The 21674-nt window shown below is 32.0% G+C and overlaps 1 protein-coding gene across 2 annotated transcripts in view; it reads left to right on the top strand.

The window, feature by feature from the left end:
* Window positions 1-20677, top strand: part of LOC143045296 (rap1 GTPase-GDP dissociation stimulator 1-B-like) — a 73464-nt gene extending 52787 nt beyond the window's left edge. The window contains exons 9-16 of one of the 2 annotated variants that reach the window (XM_076217721.1): window positions 2953-3084; window positions 3841-3972; window positions 4761-4886; window positions 10608-10697; window positions 13395-13571; window positions 14502-14630; window positions 16019-16093; window positions 19460-20677. In XM_076217721.1, coding sequence (XP_076073836.1) covers window positions 2953-3084; window positions 3841-3972; window positions 4761-4886; window positions 10608-10697; window positions 13395-13571; window positions 14502-14630; window positions 16019-16093; window positions 19460-19596 — 998 coding nt within the window. In that variant the 3' untranslated portion in view covers window positions 19597-20677. The remainder of the gene's footprint in view (window positions 1-2952; window positions 3085-3840; window positions 3973-4760; window positions 4887-10607; window positions 10698-13394; window positions 13572-14501; window positions 14631-16018; window positions 16094-19459) is intronic. The other variant, XM_076217722.1, reaches the window with a different exon arrangement.
* The last annotated feature ends 997 nt before the right edge of the window (window positions 20678-21674 follow it).

The following is a 21674-nucleotide window of genomic DNA, read 5'->3' as shown; positions in this document are numbered from 1 at the left end:
GGCCACAGTACCAAGAAGAAGGAATTGAGACATTCCAAGACTCTTGTCTACCTGAAGCAGCATAGACCTCAAATCTGAAAATTCCTCCCCTTTGTCCTTTAACAGAGACCCAGCTGCTGACAAAAAGTGCTCAGCTGTCTCAAGAACAAAAGTCAAACACCTCAGATTATTCTCTGACTTGACATAAGAAGCTTGAGAAAGTCTGAGGCCATCCAAAGGTTTCGAACCAAGCAAACTAGAAAAAGCCCGGTCACAAGCAGGAGCCGACATACCCAAGGAAGATCCATGGATCTCAAAGTCCTTAGATCTACATCTCCCTGGGTAAGAGGCAGGTCCGAAACCAGAGAACTTACTACCACCAGTTTTGCTAGTGTTAGCAAGATTCTCAGCCAGAGAAGAGTTTACAAAAGACAAAGCAGTTGTAAAGTGCCCAGACTCTGGAAAAGAATAATACCCCTTAGACTCTGGCTTGACTATACCTGAGCAAGCCATGAAATCTGAAGGAGTAGAAGAAACCCTAGGTGGAGACGACATGGGCATATCCGACATATTCCTACGAATAGAATAGACCAGACTCCTAAGGCATTCTGGGTTGCCTGAAGCAGGATCCTTAGGAGCGAAAGCATCTCCCTCTGTGCTTACTACACTATCAACATCAGAAATACCATCTTGGTCCTCCAAAAAGTTACCTTCCTGACTTCTAGGGGCCAAAGAAACTGAGTCGTCTTCCAACAACTGTCTAGGAGGTCTGGGAGGATCCTGTGCAGGATCCTGATACAGACCCCTAGACTCCATAAGATCAAGCCTGTTACCAAATTCCAAAAACTTAGCATTAACAGTAGCTTGTATCTTGTGAATGGAGGTGGTAAGACTCCTCATCTCATCCTTAAAGGAGGATGACTCTGAAGAGGATCTACCACCAAACCCCTGACCAGACCAAACTGATTGAGCCGAATAAGGATCAAAAGGCTGGGGATAAGGCGGCAAGTTGGGCATTCCCATAGGCATGGGAGGGTATGCAAAATTCATGGGCCACCTAGTCCGAGAAAAGGGGTCACTCCTGATGCCAGCTGGTAGTGTCTCCTGCCTGCTTGTCGTGCAAGCCACAGGAGACGTTGGTATCTCTGCAGGCCTAGTTACGGTATGTGATACCCTGCTAGGCCTAGATAACCTCAACTGACTAGCACCAGGAGTGAAAGGCAAAGTCCTGACAGGAACAGGTTCCGAGTCCTGTTCCAGACCGACACCAGAAACACCTGGAATAAACTCCAAACTTCTATCCCAAAATTCATCTGAATGGGTGGCCGAACGCCAAGGGGACAACAAATTACCATTGGATGTGTGAATTTGACTGTCACTTACCTCTTGGGTACCTGAAGCTGGAATTTTATCCATAATATTCAGATAAAATTAATATAAAATTATCCAAATATACTAGAATTATAAACAAAAATATCAATATAAATTACTAAATATATAAATTATCAACTTGTTAAACTGTTTGTGAAAAAATAAACTTTTTCCTCCTCCACAAAAAAAACGTGCAGCATGCGTTGTAGAACCGGAAAAAATGATGAAGGTTTAGGACACACAGGTGTCAGGTGGGAGAGGTTGTCACGGGGTCATGGTTTCTTTTTCTGGCTGGTTTCCGGTTGAATAATGCAGCGAGTGGACTGATATCTAAATTTATGAAGGTGAGGTATTTAATGTAATAAAATTGTCAATTTAAGCACCTATATAGGAGTGATAGACTGAGATACATGCTGAAATACATGTGACAAGCTTCCAACAAAACTCAACATCCTAAGCCTAGTTTAGCTTTTATTGATTGATTGATTGATTGATTGATTGATTGATTGATTGATTGATTGATAGGTAATTGCTTTACGCCGCATCATCACAAAAAGGCTATATTGTGGGAGAGTTTGCTGTGAAATATGAAAACTTTTAAAAATACTTAAAATTTAAAAACAGTTCAGAAATAACAGCACGTACAGAGTTTATGCATGACATATGTGCACTTATTCACTTTTAATTTATTGTTAAAAAAAACAGAATGTATTGATCTGAAGATTGCATCTTACTTGGCAGTAGAAAACATCTATATTGCGTAATTATGCTACTTATTTTAATTGTTTTGGCAACTTAAAGATTCAAAACTGATAACTTTTCATTTCACAAAAATCATTCTGAAGAGAATTGCCAAGAATTTAATGATGCACTTATGTTTTCTCATTGTTTTAAATTCAAAAATAATCTTTAATTGTATTTATACAAGTCCTTGAACATATTATTAAGTTCAATACTGAAATTTAGTTAATCATTTGTCTTATTGCATTCATAGCTATTGTATTCTTTTATCTTTTTACCACAATTTTTGGTCATCAAAATATTTTACACTGAAGTATTACTGTATTAGTACAATTTACTTGTATATATGGAACTCTAATACTTGTATGATTAGTATTTACCATAAATAGGTCAGAATAGAGGATAAGAATGTAGTTAGTTGTGGTTAAAAATAGAAGCAGATAATACCAAGGAGACATTCAAAACTCATGTCCAAGAAATAATAACAACACCATGACATGAAAGGCACAAGTGAAGAAAAGACATGCAAATCCACAAAACACTACATAGAAATCTTAAATCTAAGAAACAAGAACCCAACACAAATCATGGGATGATGTCATGAGATCAGGAAGGGTCAACCTTATATTTGGACTACAGAATACATGCCTGTATGGCAAGTCACTTTCTCATTTGTATATGCTTATTTTAGGTGTAAATGGGGCAGTGTTATTCTAGGTGTAAATGGGGCAACGTTTTGAATTTACTGTAGTTATACCTTGATTTTACTTACTTTCATAATATAATTCAATCACAATCACTTAGAAATGAGAGACTTTGGTCATCTAAAGAATAGAAATTAAATGTTATTTTATTTTTCAGACAAGAGCATGGAAGCATTATTTAAGAATAGTGAAGGTCCCGTATTTTATGAGATTGTGAAGTGGTTAGACAGTGATGTTGATCATTTAAGGTTGTCTGGAGCTCTGGCTGTAGGAAATTTTGCAAGAAATGGTATGGTATAATATTCCTTTTAATCAGAAAAACACAAAAAGTTGTCATTTAATATACAAAAGACGATGTGGTGTGATTGCCAATGCCGAGACACCTCTCCACAAGATACCAAATGACACAAAATAAATAAGTATTGAGTTTACCTTTGTCATAGTTTGATACCACATAAATATATTGATTGATTATTGGTTGTTTAAAGTCCAGTGGTAATTATTTCATGCATGTTCAGTATGAGAATTAATCAACAATAAATACAATAGGTTGGTCCCTTAAAAAGGGCCACGCAGAATGAAGGTTGAAGCAATGTATACTGCCACTAGAAAAGGACAGAATATAAACATATAAAGAAGAGCAAGCCAAAACATGTTAACTCTAACTGTTGGGTTGCTGTGTCTTTAACTTTTATTATGAATCTCTCTTTGTTCCTTAACAATTAGCACCAAAAAAAGACTAAGAATAAGACTTGAAATTAAAGACAAATATGAATTTGAGTCATTCATAAGAAAATGTAAATAAATATCTAAGTGTGGTAAATGTACTTGATGTAAATGCAATTTTAAAGTATGTTCCAGACATGCTTTTTTCAGCACCACATTATTCATCAGTAAACTAAACCAATAAATTACTACATATCAGCCAAATGTTAATAACAGATAATTTGAAAGTATCCGATTTTACATCTTTTTTATTTTATTATAGATATCTCTGGCAAATAGAAAATTTATTGTATATCATGTTTATATTTTATATTCACAGATGATCACTGTCGAAAGTTGGTAGAAGAGGGAGTCTTAGACAAATTATTATCAGTACTTAAAAATTCTGATGAGGAACAAATAACACTACGGCATGCTATACTTAGTGCTCTTAGAAACCTAGCCATTCCAGGTGGGTATATATTGATACTGTGGAATCAGTATCATTTGTTGGATACAAATTTTTGTGGCTTTTGTGGGTACAGGTGAACCACAAATTCAATTGTTCAACGAATATCATATTTTCAATAGGCTTTGTATGCAGAAATTGGCAAAACCACGAAATCAAATATCCAAGGATATGCAAGTTTTCAGCAATCCACCAAAATTGATACCCATGAAAATGAATCCACAGTATATAAGATATAAAAGAGGAAGAATGTAAAAAAACATTAACTACAAAACTATGATATGCCACACTTTATTGTGCTAGAAATCTAGCCATTTCAATAGACCACTTACAAGTTCTTTGCATTTACATCAAGAACTTAAGTTTCAGCCAACATTATTGTCATTATTTGTGTCTTTAGGGGCATCATTACTTCCTTCCAACCTTGAGTGTGTAGTTGAAAAAATATGGTGCAATGTTGCACAAATTATTCTGCAAACAAAATTCTAAAAATTAATAATTAGCACTGCTGTCATGAAATTTCACAGTTCCCTTTATAAATGGAAAAATTGCTTTTTGATTTGCTGTATATTTAAAAGGGGTTAATTGTATCCCATGGGCACCTTCTTCTTTTATTTACATTTTCCCATAGCAAATGGTGTATGGGAGACTATCTTCAAATTTTGTATTGAGGATTTCTAGGAGTTTATTCACAAAGATTTTCAATGTAACAAATAAATGTTATTTTTAATATAATATATATTTGTGTTGTATTTATTTTAATACAAATATGAATTAATCTTTTCTTTCAGTATCTAACAAGCAATTATTGGTACAATGTGGTGTGTTAGAAGCTGTAATGATTTTAACATCATCAAATGTGATGGCAGTAGTCTTCAAATTATTAGGGGTACTTAGGATGCTTGTTGATGGGCAAGGTACTTTTTAAGAAATTTAGCTTGGAATTAAAAAAATCCTTTATTTATGGTGAATATAAGCTTTACCTAGGTAATAATGAGCCACACAGTTAGTTATGCTATTTTTTATCCATAAGTAAGGAAATATATGCATAAATTTGACAGTTTCTTATATAAATCTAAAATGATTATCTTTCAGAATTGTGAGAAATTGTATCTTATCATATATAGCTAATAGCATCACAAGATTATAATCTGTGTGAAAACTTAAGGAGGTAGACCTAGGTTAAGGGAAATAACTCTTAAAATCATCAGTACGTTTGTGTCGACCATTTTTTAAGAATATATTCTAAGCTTCTAGGTTACATAGATTATTTTCAATCTGTTTCAGGTAAATGCTTAAAATACATTGATGAACTTGACTTTTACAAACCCTCAACTGATTTAAAGAGTTATCTCCCTGAACCAAGGTCTACCCCTTAAGTTTTCGCACAGATCCTAATCTTGTGATGCTATTAGTATTCATATCATTTGTTAGAACAATCTTAAAACTCAAAATGTCAGATGTCAGGCATCAAATATATGATAGGACAGATTGACCTATTTAAAAAAAACTTGTATGATCTATTTTCTTTTAGCATGTTTAGCTATCTTTTATAGAAAAATGGATGTAGGAAGATTTATTTGTCTGCATATTAAAATTTATTGTTTAGAAATCTATTTTGAAAAAATAAGGTCAAACTAAGAATTCATTTGTCAATTTAAAAAAAATTAAGTCACCGTGAAAACTGTTTATATTAATCTATGTCAATCTATAAATTCATTTGTCAAAAAAAAAATTTGAAAAATCCAAGTTCATCTGATATCCAGGATTATTGTGGGTTATTTTTTCTTATTTAATTATTGCCTTTAGATCTATATATAAACTAAGAATCCCAAATGAGTGCATTAAAAATAAGAGTTTTTGTATGTTAATTCTAATTAATTACAACAACTTAAGTACAAAACATTATGTTCAGGAATTTACTCCAAATAGAATATCAGACGTTTATCAGATAATGAAGTCTTAGATGATACATGCAATATCAAGGCCAAGAAGAAGAAATTGCATAAACTTTTGTTTTTTACCCTTACAGCTGGCATAGAGAATGTGATTATATTGATATACAGACAGATTGATATTACTTGTGAAATAAACATTGACATATATTACAGACTTAGTCTTAAATAAAGATAAACAATTATGTAATGCGAAAACAATGACACACCTGTGAATTCTTACCTGAAAATTACTTAATAGATAAGGACAAACATTTTGGCAAACGTGATCTTCAGAGCGTTTTGGCTTTACCATTTTACCACTTTCTTGAATAGCAAGGCCATAGGATGGTTTGGGTTGATTTAGTGTTTTGTCCATCCATTTAAAAGTCAATTTAGAATGACAATATGTTAGAAGATACACACTGAAAATTATCTTTAAGGTGCAAACAGAATAGGGATGTGTTAACCTATAGTCCATGCATGAATGATTCTAAATAATATCAGATATAGGTCAAACTTTGAATATAAAAAAAAGTTACCGTGACCTATATCTGATGTATGAATGACCATAAGAAATTTACTTTAAGGTCTATATAAAATTATTTCGAACTTGAATTTGTAATTTTAAACAGGAATATTTCAATGTACTGACAAGCTAATTTTCTTAAATTTAACACTAATTTTGTTAAAAATTACAATAAAATGGAACTTTGTGAATAAATATATAATGCAATGTAATATAAAATGAATACAACAATGATTAGGTCTTTGAAGAAATCTGCTTAAAACAAATAAATTAGATTATAACTGTGAATAATTGTATATAATGAACAAAAATACTCCAAAGAATGTTGAGACTTTTCACCATTGACAGTCCACTCTTTCCTTAAATAAAACTGGTCATTCTGTACCTGTGTTGTTCTGTTTGTGTTACCTTAAGGATTTCTCAAGGACACAGACTGAAACAGGGAAACAGGCCAATAATAAATTAACTGGTAACTTTATTAGCCAGACAAGACTGAAGCTCTGTAATAATTGTTGTGATTAATATCTTCTACAAGAGTTACATTGTTTTCTTGTGAATAAACATTTGAGCATAAAAGCTTCCTAATCTGACATAGGACTGTAGAGTATAGATAAATATTATATTAATACAATGTAGGTAATTTATCATGTACAGGTGCATAGCAATTTGTTAATTGAAGGGAAAAAGGGATTTGTTTTATGTTGGCAGTTGCTATTTGTCCGGCTAGCCGGACGAATAGTACCAGGACTATTTGTTCGGCCAATACAATGCACATGTCACTGTTTGTGCATGCGTGCAATATTATCTTCAGCAGCACCAGGGGGTAGCAAATGTGTGTAATCTTTATTGTTAGGGCCTAATCTTGTTACTGGTAATTGAAATTTTTATTTTCTTCATACTAGAATATAGTCCAATGTGGATGACGAATAATAAGAAAAAAAATTATGTATATTACATATTTTTTATATAAGGAGAGAGAAGAAATTACTAGTAAAACAAACTTAAATATTGTTGGACTCAGTAAGGTAAGTTAAGTTAACGTAAAGGATTTTGTGTAGCTGAAAAAGATACAAAATAATTATGTCTGTAGCTGTCAAAGAGAATTATAGACCCCTTGACATAAAGTAATCCATATTTTTAGTGAGAGATGGGAGATTTTTCTATTATGCCCCCCTCCCCCCCCCCCACACACACACACAAATAAAAAGTGAACAACACTGTTAAAATCTTATTCAGAAATTCTAGGTTTTGATTTTTTTTTAATTTAAGTGAGGTGGTCGGGGTGACACGGTGTTCTCCTTTTCCCAAACTCCTCTGTTCTTTTTTCTCCTGATCCCATCTTTGTCAAGTTGTCCCGTGTATTGTATTTCATTACGCCACTTTTTATAATCCTATATCAGACATCCCCACTTCAATTCCCCCCATTTTTAGTCTCTTTCATAAGATTATATCATTTTTTGATGTTCAAACTATCGTATTTCATTGTCAAATTCCAAAAACTGCAAGATTTATCACAAATATTGATATCGCCATTTTCAGCCATGATCTTAAAATTGAAAATCAGTGCCGGATCGGATTACATGCGTCCCATTGGTGATGCTGAAGATTATATTACACACATTTCCGAAAGCACACTATATCCCAGATGACATGCGCATTGCAATGGCCGGACAAATAGCCACTCCGTTTTATGTTACTACAGTAGAGGTAGAATATTTTTAATATGTGAAATAAGTCTGTTTCATTATTATTCTTAACTGTTGCAAGGAAATATTGAATTTTCTAATAGAGAGATGCATGTGATAATTAACACTTTAAAAAATAGGTTGATATAGACATGCTCAATTTAGTTGTAAAAATAAATTGATTTAGAAAAAAAAAATCTGCATTCATTTTAGAATATAAATTATGTAAATGATTTTAGTTAAATCGTTGATTTAAAAAATACTGTTTTATTGTTGTCCATGTTTACTTTGCTTCTCAAAAGTATGTAGCTACCCACTACATTGTAGTAAAAATATAGTGTAGGAGGATGTTTGAACTGATAATATAGTTAGTGCACCTGTTATAAGTTTCTTGTTTCCTAAAATTACTCTGTTTATTAAATTTTAACTATTTTGGATCCCGAATTTTTTAAATGTTCTGAAAGAGATGGCAAATTTTAATGCAAAAGTTATTTCCTAGGTCAGTTAGTCATATTTTTATATAGATTTGAAGCTATCATAGATTATATACTTTCTGATCACTAACAGAAAACCTCCAACTGATTAAACAAGTAATCATGATTTTGTTTAATAACAACACGTAATTGCTGCACACTTCTCAGCTGACAAATGGTAAATTGTCTGTCTTACTTATCTTAATTTACCTGAAAGTAGTTGATGCTCTACATAGGAAGAGATAGTAAAGTAAAGTAGTCAATTTGCATGTTTAGTTGAGTATAAGAGTACATTTTCCAAGCTTTGTGTTTGTTAGAAATTGTTTATGTCTGGTATTTTTTGAAAGAACAGTGATTCTTTATTGACAAAACAAAGGTTATACAAAACATCTACAGTAGTTCTACGTCCTAATCAAAGTGTTTTGTATAGATTTTTTCTAGTATTGAAATGAAAAAGATGATCGGTATGACCTATATTTGATGGCTCATTGACTTGATTGTAAAAAAAAAAAAATAGCAACAGCCTTACCATTAATAATACAACTTATCGCTAATCCCGGTTGACCTGGCCGCTTGAATTTTTGATACATACAACAATCACTTTTCCATTGTGGCGTCAGATATTTTGTTTTGTGACATCAAATTTTTACGGGAACCTGTGTAATATCCAGTAATGGCGGACAAATAGCGATAAGGTGTATGCATTCAAAACAACTTTCCTTGTAAACGCAAAACTTGCATATTTGGTTATTTTGGCGAATCCTTTTTTAGTAAAAGACTCAAATTCTGTAATTTAGGATTTTTTTTCTCTCAAGGTGATGTATATTTTTGTAAAACAAAGGCAAATTACAAGAAGATGATAAAATAAAATGTACATCATAAACGATATCTCATAGATTAACGTCTTCAAAACATATTGCAAGATTTAGAAGATATGCATGATTATTATAATTAAGAAAAAGTGTTTGGCAATGGAGAGTTGTCTCATTGGCACTCATACCACATCTTCCTATATCTATTCATCAAACCTCCTTTGTTTGACATTATATTATAAAATATTTTACAGTCAATTTTACAACAGCATTTATTATGCTTAAAAGCTGTTTATCTTTTTATTTTTAAATATTTTGGGTGTTTACTTAAATTCAAAGACAGTAAAGAAGAAGTTTTAATGATTATATACATCAAAATGGTTCTATGGTGTGTCAGAACACATTGATAGAATCAGCAAACTATTTTAAGTAGACCTTCATTGGAATAAAACTTCAAACAATTTGTTTTTTGGCACAATTAAAATAATCAAAAGTATATTAAGATAAGCCAGTCACAGTATCTTTTGTCTGTATTTGTTTTGGGTAAGAATATAGAATTCATGAGGCAGAGATAATTTTGAGATTTCATTGCTGACTGTACTTTCACTAAAATGCCTTTGCTCAACTTAGCTAGTTCAAATTAACCATAAAGAAGGATTCCTTTTGAATATAAAAATAAGAAGATGTTGTATGATTGCGAATGAGAAAACTCTCCACAATAGACCAAACGTCACAGAAATTAAAACAACTTTAGGGCTTTTAGGGCCTTCAACAATGAGTAAAACTAATATTGTATTGTCAGCTATAAAAGGCCACAAAATGAAAAATGTAAATCAATTCAAACAAGAAAACTAACGGCCTGATTTATGTACAAGATAATGAATGGAAAAAAACTTTGATATACACATTGTACAACAACTAACGAAATCAACTGAATTACAGGCTTCTGACTTTGGACAGACACATGCAGAATGTGGTGGGGTTAAACTAGTTTGAAGGAAATCAATGCCTTTTAAATTATTTTGATTTTCATGTCTTAAGTCAAATACACAGCAGGAACATTACTCAGTGTCTTTACTTTCAAAGATCTTTAAAATATGTTCTTGTCCTCTGTCACCACTGAGCTAATTGGATGGACACTTAGGGCTCTTTGACAGGGTGCCAAGTCAAGTTATATCTAGAGATGTTTCTTATTTTATTTTCAGAATCAGTAGCGTTACAGCTGGGAAATAATAGAGATTTTTTAAACAAGTTGGTTAAATGGTGTGAATGTGATGAACATGCTGGTGTGCAAGGTAAAATTGACAAAAGTTGTCTCTTGTGACCAAAGTCCTAAAAATATCACTCATACACCTCTTACATTTGAAAAGTAGTATTGTTCTGGTGATATCTTTATGATAAAAGTGTCCTCAGAAAAATATGCCATTGTTATGCCTCCGACGTAGCGGAGGGGGCATTAAGTTTTACCCCTGTCCATCTGTATGCCCTTACGTCAAAATTGGTTTCTGTTCTCTTACTTGAGTTTGCCTCAACCAAATGTTATGACACCTATACACAATACTTATTACCACAAGACACAGATCAACTTTGAATTTTGGTAGCATCACTCAAACTGCTACAGTTATGCCCCCGCCTATAATTGGAAAAATTACAAAAATTTTAGTTTCCGTTCTCTAACTTAGGTTTGCCTGAACCAAATGTTATGAAACTTATTCACAATGCTCATTTTCACAAAATACAGATCAAGATTGAGTTTTGGTAGTGTCACTCAATCCATTCTAGAGTTAATGCCCCAGCCTATAAATGGAAAAATTACAAAAATTTAGTTTCTGTTCTCTAACTTAAGTTTGCCGCAACCAAATGTTATCAAACTTATACACAATGCGTATTACCACAAAACACAGATCAAGTTTGAATTTTTGTATCGTCAATTTAACCATTCTAGAGTTATGCCCCTTTATAAATTGAAAATTGCTAAATTTTTAGTTTCCGTTCTCTGTCTTAAGGTTGCCTCAACCAAATGTTATCAAACTTATACACAATGCTTATTTACACAAAATACAGATCAAATTTGATTTTGGTGGGGTCGCTTAAACAATTCTTGAGTTATGCCCCATCTATAAATGGAAAAATTACAAAAAAATTAGTTTCCATTCTCTAACTTAAGTTGCCTCAACCAAATGTTCTGAAACTTACACACAATGCTTATTATCATAAAGCACAGATCAAGTTGAAATTTGGTGGTGTGACTTTAAAGGGGCACTAACTACAAGATATATAAAAAATCTAAAGTAATATATTTTTGTTCAATCGTTAATGAAAGTGAAATAGTGAAATAATGATATGCTTTTATCAGCTAAAATTGTTTAATTTTGTCAAATTAAGCTAATAAACTTTGATAATGAATTATTCACTTGCAAGTGAATAATTCAACCTCATTAAATCCTTATTCATGTGAACTCCAATTTAATCCCGTAGACTGAGATAGAATAACGCATGCGTTGTCCGTGTACGTTTATTTAAAGGAAAAGAATGTCCACATTGAAAGTGAAACAAAGGTAAATAATTTGATTGACTGGTTCGATCCACAAAAAAACATTTTTATAAAGGTTAAAATGACAATAAACATAAATATTTAATCTATAATACAAAATTTACTAGATCTATACAAATCCAATTGCACGAGTTGCTTAATCTATTAATATCTTTGTTTATGTTTACATCGCTTATATGGTCATAGAAGGTCAACTCGATAGTTAATTAGATGGTGTTTTGGCTAAAATTCACAAGAAACGAAGCTACATCTTATTGAGACTATATCCTGTAAATTGTTTATTTAATACTTTTGATACTTTGGAAAAATGTTTTACATTGTTATAAATAAAATATGAGAATTTGAGTCAAATTGGTGAACATGAATTTGGCAGCTAGTGCTCCTTTAAAGATTCAAGAGTTATGCCCCTTTATAAATCGAAATATTGCAAAAATTTTAGTTTTTATTCTGTAACTTAAGTTTGCCCCAACTAAATATTATGAAACCTATACACATTACTTATTACCGCAAATCTCAGATCAAGTACAAATTTGGGTAGGGTCATTTTTATTCTTTTATATTGTTCTTGAGTTATGTCCCTTTATAATGTGTATGCAAGCTGGGACATCTATGCTCATGGGGACACCACATTCTCCATTTATTTATTTTTCTAATATTTTCAACACAGAAATAACTTTTGTATAGGAGAATGAAGAGCAAGGAGTGAGTACTCTTCAAATGAAGATGAAGTACAATGTATTTTTGAACACACCTGATCCATAATGCCAGTGTTAACTATTGCCATCACTTGGTATCTATGATCTGTCCTAGTCCATTGAGTTTTACCAAAATTATTTTTTTCTGAAACTACTCTGCCAATCAGAAAATAAGATTGTCACACTATTATGGTTTTTAAAAAAGTTTTGGTCGAAACCACCAGTAGACTCCTTTTAGGAATAATTGCCCTCCAAGACAAAGTTTATCCATTTATTATACAGAGAAACACTATGCAGTAAAAAGTATGAGCTTTATAAGATCTAGATATAGATGGCTGCAATTGTCAATGGACTCTTTATAGTTTTTCTCTTTAGTGATTGATTGAATAGTTGCTTTATACCCTTCAATGTCATTTTATACCAATTTTTGTCAAGCTTGTTAGTATGTCATGATGGATACGTAGACAAGAACTCTTTCTGGAATCTATAATTTGGACAAAATATAGATAAAGAAAAGTAAAAGTAAAGTACAAGAATAAAAAGTTCATAGAATTTAGTTAGTTCATATAATTGAGACAGCATTTCTAAATGGTTAGGCATATTCCAATGTACTTGAAATATTTGCTGCATAATAATTAAGACAACAATAACATTATGGTGAATGGGAAAGAAAATTTTGAAATTTTCCGTGTTCAATATGATACAGCATTAAGATTGAAAATTGTATTGATTTATATTTTTAGGAGAAGCTTCTAGAATGTTGGCATGGTTAATAAAAAATGGAAGATCGACTGAACTCATGAGAAACATTGTTAGGGAAGATGGAGTTCTGCCATTGGTTACCATGGTTGCATCAGAGCATATTGTAATGCAGAATGAAGCCCTCATGGCCTTGACATTAATAGCATCAACTATATTAGGTAAATATTTACTTCTGATAATTTTAGAAGACTCAAAAAGGGAAAGTGTAACAATAATTCTAAAAAAACAGCAGTATGTTATCAAAAAAATACTAGACATGATTCAAATTGTAAAGAAAGAGACGTGAGAGATTCCAACAGGATATTCAAACTGATAAATCAAAAACAAACTGGAAATGCAATAACAAAAAATGAAATAAAAATACCAGGCGACAAACAACAGTATTAAAGACACGACGTTGAAATCTAAAGACTAAGCAACACAAACCACCAAAAACCAGGGTGATCTGAGGTGTTTCAGAAAGGTAAGCAGATCCTGCTCCACATGTGGCACTCATTACCTACAAACCTTGTAATAAGTCTTATTTAGTAAGTCACATTGGAGGAAAAGAGGAAGGGAATGTGGTTTATACCATTTGGAACATATCCTTTGTCATCTGTGAAACAGATATTCCATAGCAGTCAACCAATTCATGATGTTGTCCATAAAAATTTTGAAAGGAAGATTTCAACTTCTCCACTTGAGCCTTTGGGTTTAATAGCTTCCTTAACTTCTAAGCAGCAATCCTTTATCAAGGAAATTATGATAGGAAATGCAAACTGTGGAATATATATCAACTGGGAGATATATTCTCTATATTCACTTAACTGCTGGCATGTTGCTAGGATTAGTTTAAACAATGTTAACCCTTTTAATGCATGTCCAGTCTTTTTACTCATACTATACATTGAGAATGGAGAATGGGGAATGTGTCAACAACCTGACCAAAGAGCAGAAAAGTCATAATAACATAATCATGGCAACATCAGAAATTTACCGAAAAAAACACAAATTTGAAATTTATCTAATAAACAGTGATTGTGTTTTCTTTTTAGCAAAGCAAATGTTTTTTTAATTTTATTGATATTGAATTTTCTCCCTGTATTTAGCTGATGCAGCTCTCCAGTTGAAGGAAGCAGAACTAGCTGAGACAATCATTAATTTATTAGGAAATCCAGACGTCATTCCAGAAATACTGTGTAATACACTTACACTCACTAAAACTGTGTGTGAAGCAGGTTAGTAAGGGGACATAACCCAACTTTTAACCAGAATTTTAAATATGTTTTGGTGCAAGACTTCTTTTTTATCATTTTAAGCAAGTACATAAGTATAACAATACATACTGTGACTGCATTGAGAACAAAACACAACTGTACAGATCAAACCAGCTTCTCTTTTCACAAAAAAAATCAAGTGTAAAATTACACTTACCTTAAGTCAAACACATTTCAGTATAACTTATGATAAGCTTTAATGGTAAGAGTTTTTGTGAAAAGAGTCTTAATACTATAAATCACACATTTATACTTCTTATAGTGTTGCTATTCTTTTGTCAAAAACTCTTGTGATGAAACAATGATAAACTTTAAATGTAAGATGTATGTATTATTCTACGGTTTGACCTTTAATTTGTATTATACATCTTTCTCTCCCTGTTTCTTGACACTGCCTTTTCTTAAAATAATAAATAGAAGCAATCCAAACCATTTTTCTTGTTAGTGGTCAATTCTTTTCAGGAACTATTTCTGTTGAAAGCAGATAGCTTAAGCAAATCTAGATAGATCTGGAATGGAATCTAAATCTAGACAGATCTGGAATGGAATCTAAATCTAGATAGATCTGGAATGGAATCTAAATCTAGATAGATCTGGAATGGAATCTAAATCCAGCTTATTCACAGGATTATTTTATTTTTCAATTGCTCAAAAAGTGTTCACACAAAAGTTTATACAAAAATTTTGACAACATTGACCATTTGATCACACATGAATAGTTTTAATTCAAAAAGAGTAAACAAATTAAATAATTTTGATGAGTAACATGTAATTACGAGGCATCTCTGAATTTAAAATAAAGGAAAAATTGGGGGATGTGGCACATAACTTTTTCAGTTCATTTGGTTGTAACATTAAATAGTGACATGCAAAATTATTGTAAGGCCACTGCTAGTGGATGTGTCGTCCCCGAGGGTATCACCAGCCCAGTAGTCAACACTTTGGTGTTGACATGAATATTAATAATGTGGTCATTTTATTAAATTTCCTGTTTACAAAACTGAAATTTTCGAAAAACTAAGGATTTTCTTATCCCAGGTTACCTTAGCTGTATTTGGCACCACTTTTTGGAATTTTGGATACTCAATGCTCTTCAACTTTGTACTTGTTTGGCTTTATAAATATTTTGATATGAGCATCACTGATGAGTCTTATGTAGACGAAATGTGCGTCTGATGTACTAAATTATAATCCTGGTACCTTTGATAACTATTTGAAAGGAGAAGCAGTGTTTTAGTGTAATATCTATACACAAGTAGCATGCAGCGATGCTAAATCCGAAAAATTAAATAAATTTAGCCAGATTTCCATTGTAAGGGAGATAACTCAGTATAATTTTGTATTTCTAGCTACACCACCATTCTCACAGTTAATACCATGTGGTGGTTTGTTTATGTGTTCAGGATCACTGTCTGATATGCAAAGTATGATGGTGTTGTCAAAATTCACTTCTTTTAGTTGTGTAATATTTTATTTTCTGTTATAGTTTGGGCTGTGCAAGTTGTTTTTTCTGTTTACTTTTATTTTACTCTTCTTACTGGACTTTTTATTGTATGTGTAGAAATAATAGAAAATGTGAACTCTAAGACAAATTTTTCATACAAATAAAATCATATTTGTAAATTTGAAATTAGGGACATTAGGGACATATATTTGGGGAAGAAAATACTTTCTTTATATCTATGCAATCAACAGCATGCAGTTTTGCAAATTGTGTTTAAAATAAAAAGGAAGTTTGTCAAATAAAGGCCTGTATGTATGTAATTTGTTAGGACTTTCTTTTGCAATAGTGGTGTCAAAGATTAGCTTTGTCTGCATGTTGTCATAGTCTCACTTATAAAGTTCTATTTGCACTTCTATCACTTTGTCCTGAGTTTGTTTGTTGGTTTGATTGTCAGTCCTGTCTTTGTCTATTGGTTTGATTGTCCATTTTTAGCTCACCTGGTCTGAAGGTCCAAGTGAGCTTTTCTCATCACTTGGCGTCCGTTGTCCGTCGTCGATGTAAACTTTTTACATTATGAACTTCTTCTAGAGAACCACTGAATGGAATAAAACCAAACATGGCATGAATGTTCCTTATGAGGTGCTGACAAAGTGTTGTTACTTTGTAGTCGATCCATCATCCAAGATGGCCACCAGCGGGGGACTTAGTTTAACATAGGACCCTATGGGAAAAGCATACAAATGACTTCTTTTAGAGAACCACTGAATGGAATGAAACCAAACATGGCATAAATGTTCCTTATGAGGTGTTGACCAAGTGCTGTAACTTTGTAGCCAATCAATCATCCAAGATTTCTGCCAGCGGGGGACTTAGTTTAACATAGGACCCTAAGGGAAATGCATACAATGACTTCTTTTAGAGAACCACTGAATGGAATGAAACCAAACATAGTATGAATGTTTCTTATGAGGTGCTGACCAAGTTTTGTTACTTTGTAGCCGATTTATCATCCAAGATGGCTGCCAGCGGGGGACTTAGTTTAAAAAAGGACCAGATGGGAAATACATATAAATGTCTTCTTTTAGAAAACCACTGAATGGAATGAAACCAAACATAGCATGAATGTTCCTGATGAGATGCTGACCAAGTGTTGTTACTTTGTAGCCGATCCAACATCCAAGATAGTCGCCAGCGGTGGACTTGGTTTAACATAGGACCCTATTGGAAATACATACAAATGTCTTCTTTTAGAAAACCACTGAATGGAATGAAACCAAACATGGCATGAATGTTCCTAATGAGATGCTTACCAAGTGTTGTTACTTTGTAGCCAATTCATCATCCAAGATGGCCAACAGTGGGGGCACTTAGTTTAACATAGGACCTTATGGGAAATACTTACAAATTTCTTCTTTTAGAGAACCACTGAATGGAATGAAACCAAACATAGTATGAATGTTCCTGATGAGATGCTGACCAAGTGTTGTTACTTTGTAGCCGATCCATCATCCAAGATTGCCTCCAGGGGCTTAGTTTAACATTGGACCCTATGGGAAATGCATACAAAAGTCTTCTTCTAGAGAACCACTGAATTGAATGAAACCAGACGCCTCCGGGTGCGGGAATTTCTCGCTACATTGAAGACCTGTTGGTGACCTTCTGCTGTTGTTTTTTTCTATGGTCGGGTTGTTGTCTCTTTGGCACATTCCCCATTTCCATTCTCAATTTTATAGCATGAATGCTCCTTTCTTAACAGGTGCTTGCCAAGTGTTGTTAATTTGTAGCCAAATTTTATCTTTTTTTATATGATTTCCAAATCCCAAGTAGAGTCAGGTGAGGGATACAGGCTCTTGAGAACCTCTAGTTTACTTGTTTTCCTTATTTCCTAGTCTACATTTAATCTTTAGATATTTTTAGTAATGCTGTTTAATTGACTTTGAGATCTTTCATGCAGTATCTTGCTTTCTGAGGAAATTTGATTTTTTTGGAATTTTGTCGTCAATTTATATGAGTGGTATTTACTTAACATTGTATGTAATTCTGGTTTGTTTTTATTTTGTTTGGTCAGAAATACAAATAATGTATCTTCACCTTTTGGGATTACCATGGATTTTATAAGATATTTGAAAAAAAAAATATTTTGCATTTTGATAGTTTTTATATTCAATAGTTAAGAAAAGATTTGTTTTCTTTTTCTTTGTGTATGAAGTATTAGAAAGTATTTTGCTGATTTGCAGTAAGTAGTTTGATTAGCAGACATATATAAGCTGATATATAGTTCTGAATAACAAACTTATAAGAAGGGACTGCTTTGCTAATAAAATGTGCGCAAAGAATCGAACAGAAATTGTTTAATGCTGAAATCTTTCCTCTTGCAGAAAAATGATTTTGGTTTTAAGTTGTCATCGCTCCTGGTACTGTAAACCAAGAAAAAATCATTAAACTACATCACGAAGTAAACTTGTGCCAAATTCTAAAGTCCATTGAATATTATAGATTCTGGATTCTTTGTTTATATTTTAAAGGTTTTTGTGTGTGACTTTAAATATTTGTTAGCATGAAATTGTGTCTATTGGTTTGCTGTCTGTTATTAAATATTTGATTTTTGTCTTTCATCAAACTAATTACATGTATATGAGTATTACAGCAAAAAATCAAAATGAGAAAATACATACAAAAATTAAGGCAAGTGAGCTACAAAACTCAATGGTTGCTTAGGCTCTTTTTGGAATATATTTGAATATATATTTCATATTACCCATTATTTTGGTATTTGAATGAAAAGTGAAAAATAATCACTGTCTATGGTTTACTTTCTTCATGATATACACAATAGTGTAAGAAAAAAGTGTCTTATTAAATGAAAAAAAAATTTAAATGCAAGAAGCCAAACCTCAAAAATCAGATTTGGTATAAAAGGTGCTTTAACGTTTTTAAAATGATAAAAAAAAGGGTATATCAATGCTTTAACATTTATAATGCAACTAAAGGATCTTTATTGGCTGAAGGTTTTAAATGCTTCCAAATGTAAACCAGTATTTGGAACTTTTGTTTTATAGGTTTATGGGAGTTTTGTTTTTTAGGAAAATTTGCAATAGAGCATCTAATTTGCTGAAGTATAAAAACATTGAAAACATAAAAATATGTCATTACACATAAAGTTTTTATCATGATATATTTCATAAATTTTTAAAACGATCCAACTTTACTGAATTCTTAAGCATTATTTAATTTGTTGATATGAATTGTTTACAAGAAGTTTATGCGCTATGCTGTTATATCACCATTGTTGATGAAAAATTTACACCTGTCTTTTAAAGCAATGAATTATCCTGTTTAATTTCAGAAAATTTAAAAGATGAAATAATGAACTCAGGATTAACCAATATTGTCAAAAGTTTGAAGGAGCATAAAGATGAGAAAGTTAGAGAAAGTGCTAGCAAAGTATTGACAGTGATTGAAGAAATGCCCCTTGAACGATGATACTGAACCGGGATACAGTCTAGTGGGGTAGTGCCCTGATCTGTTACCTCAGGCCAGGAACCAAGCTCAAAGATATTTTTGTGTTTGTGATACTTTTAACTGTCATCTGGGGCATGTTGGATGATGACTTAAGACTGATGTGATGAACTGTAAATTTAAAAAAAAAGGAATAAACTGTTATTAATTTGTATATAACTAACACTGATAAAACTTAAAGTCATTTCAAATGTGTCCCATCACTGCTTTGTGAAATTCTGGAGTTTTCAAATGTGAAACTCTATGGAAAATACACAGATGTTCAGTTTTTTAAGGTTCTTTGCTTGTCTGACCTATGTGGTCTTAAAATTATTATCAGATTGCATCCAAATTCCATTTTCTTTCATTTATACACCCTTTCATTTTTTATCTGTTTCTTACTGAGAAGTAAAAATTAAATAGAATAAACAGTACTTTTAAAGCTGGTTTTTAGCCATAGTATCATTCATGCCTTGAATATTGTGCTCATACAGGCTCATCAACAAAATTGGACAATAACATCATAAAAAATGAAGAATAAACAAACCAGGCATACTTTTATTTTGTAAATTATGTTAAGCATTTTTTGATTAACGGATAAAAGTGCTAAAGATTATTAAAAGTTATTCTATGATCTAAAAACCTATTGTTGATTTTCATGCTTTTATTATCTTTGTTGATTTGAGCAATTGTTCATAAAGTGTGTTAGTTATGTTGCCAAATACTGTTGTACATCATATGCAAAGCAAATTACAATCATTGTTAAATATTTGTTTTTCCAGGCAGTCAACTCACCATTTCAGAATCTAAAGCATTATGGGTAATGACATTGTTCCTACCCGAAATGAAAATAACATCAGATTATTGGTTGAGTATCCATGGTTTAGAATTGGTTTAACCAATCACAATTTTTTGCTTTTGAAAATATTACCCAGGATACATTAGATTCTGAAACAGCAAATTTTGAATGTTATGTTTTGTATGTACTGTTGTTAGTTATGGTTAATATTTATAGAATAACTAATCCAAGAATTCAAATAGAGAAAAATATTCAATGAGTGACCGAACAGCACATTAATTCCAAATGCTATACGCGCATGAGTTAATTATCAGTGTTGTTCGGTCACGAGTTGAATATTTTTCAATATTTGAATTCTTTAATTAGTTATTCTTTTTATTACATTGGCAAATGGCTTTTTTTAAAGGAATTAATGTAAAACATGTAAGGAACTATATCTTTTTTCTACGCATTCACAGTTTGTTTTGATCCGCTGTTATCGATGTCTTGACAACGCCTTGTATGTCGTCAGAGAGTGAAATAACCATGTTTATTTCACATGTGAAATTATCGGTTTTTATTTAACTGGGAAATCAATGTAATTACTTAAATGTATGCCAACCGCTAAGAGAGCAGATTTTGGGAAACATCTTTTGGGTGTTTTCCATGTCTTATGCACTTAGGGGTAAATCTTACAGTAAATATATCATAATTTTTGGTGACAATTTTTGTGGCTTTTCTTGTTCTTTAAAACTGCATAATACCACAATGACATGCATAATTTCTAGTTTCTATTTATTTTATTTATTCTTTTTTGTACAATTTATAAAACATAGAATTTAAGAACCTGTTTATTTTTTTTCAGAAAATCATTTTGAATAATTATATTTCATGTTACAATGCCAGATTTTGATTGGTTAATAAGAGGGTGATAATTTGTTCTATTACATGGCTATTACTTTTTTCATTATTATTTACTGAACAAATTTGTTCCCTCATTATTGAATGTGATTGTCATACAATTATTATTTTTGACTGGTTACCTTCGATGTTTTTTGTTTTACTCAATGTTAAGTGTGCCAAAATTGTTTGAAATGGTGATGACTGGATAATCAGTTGCAAATATATTCATATTTATTCCCTCTCTCACTTAGGTCAACTAGTATTTGTACATAGGAAGCTTATAACTATCCACTGTCAAATTAAAACTGCCTCAATGATTTTGATCTCATATTATTCTTTTGTGACTGAAATTTGATATTTTGGAGGATGTTTTGTTTGTGAT

This window comes from Mytilus galloprovincialis, chromosome 9 (genome assembly GCF_965363235.1).
Source record: "Mytilus galloprovincialis chromosome 9, xbMytGall1.hap1.1, whole genome shotgun sequence".
In the NCBI taxonomy this organism is placed as follows: Eukaryota; Metazoa; Mollusca; class Bivalvia; order Mytilida; family Mytilidae; genus Mytilus; species Mytilus galloprovincialis.
This window is presented reverse-complemented; position numbering and strand designations above follow the sequence as displayed.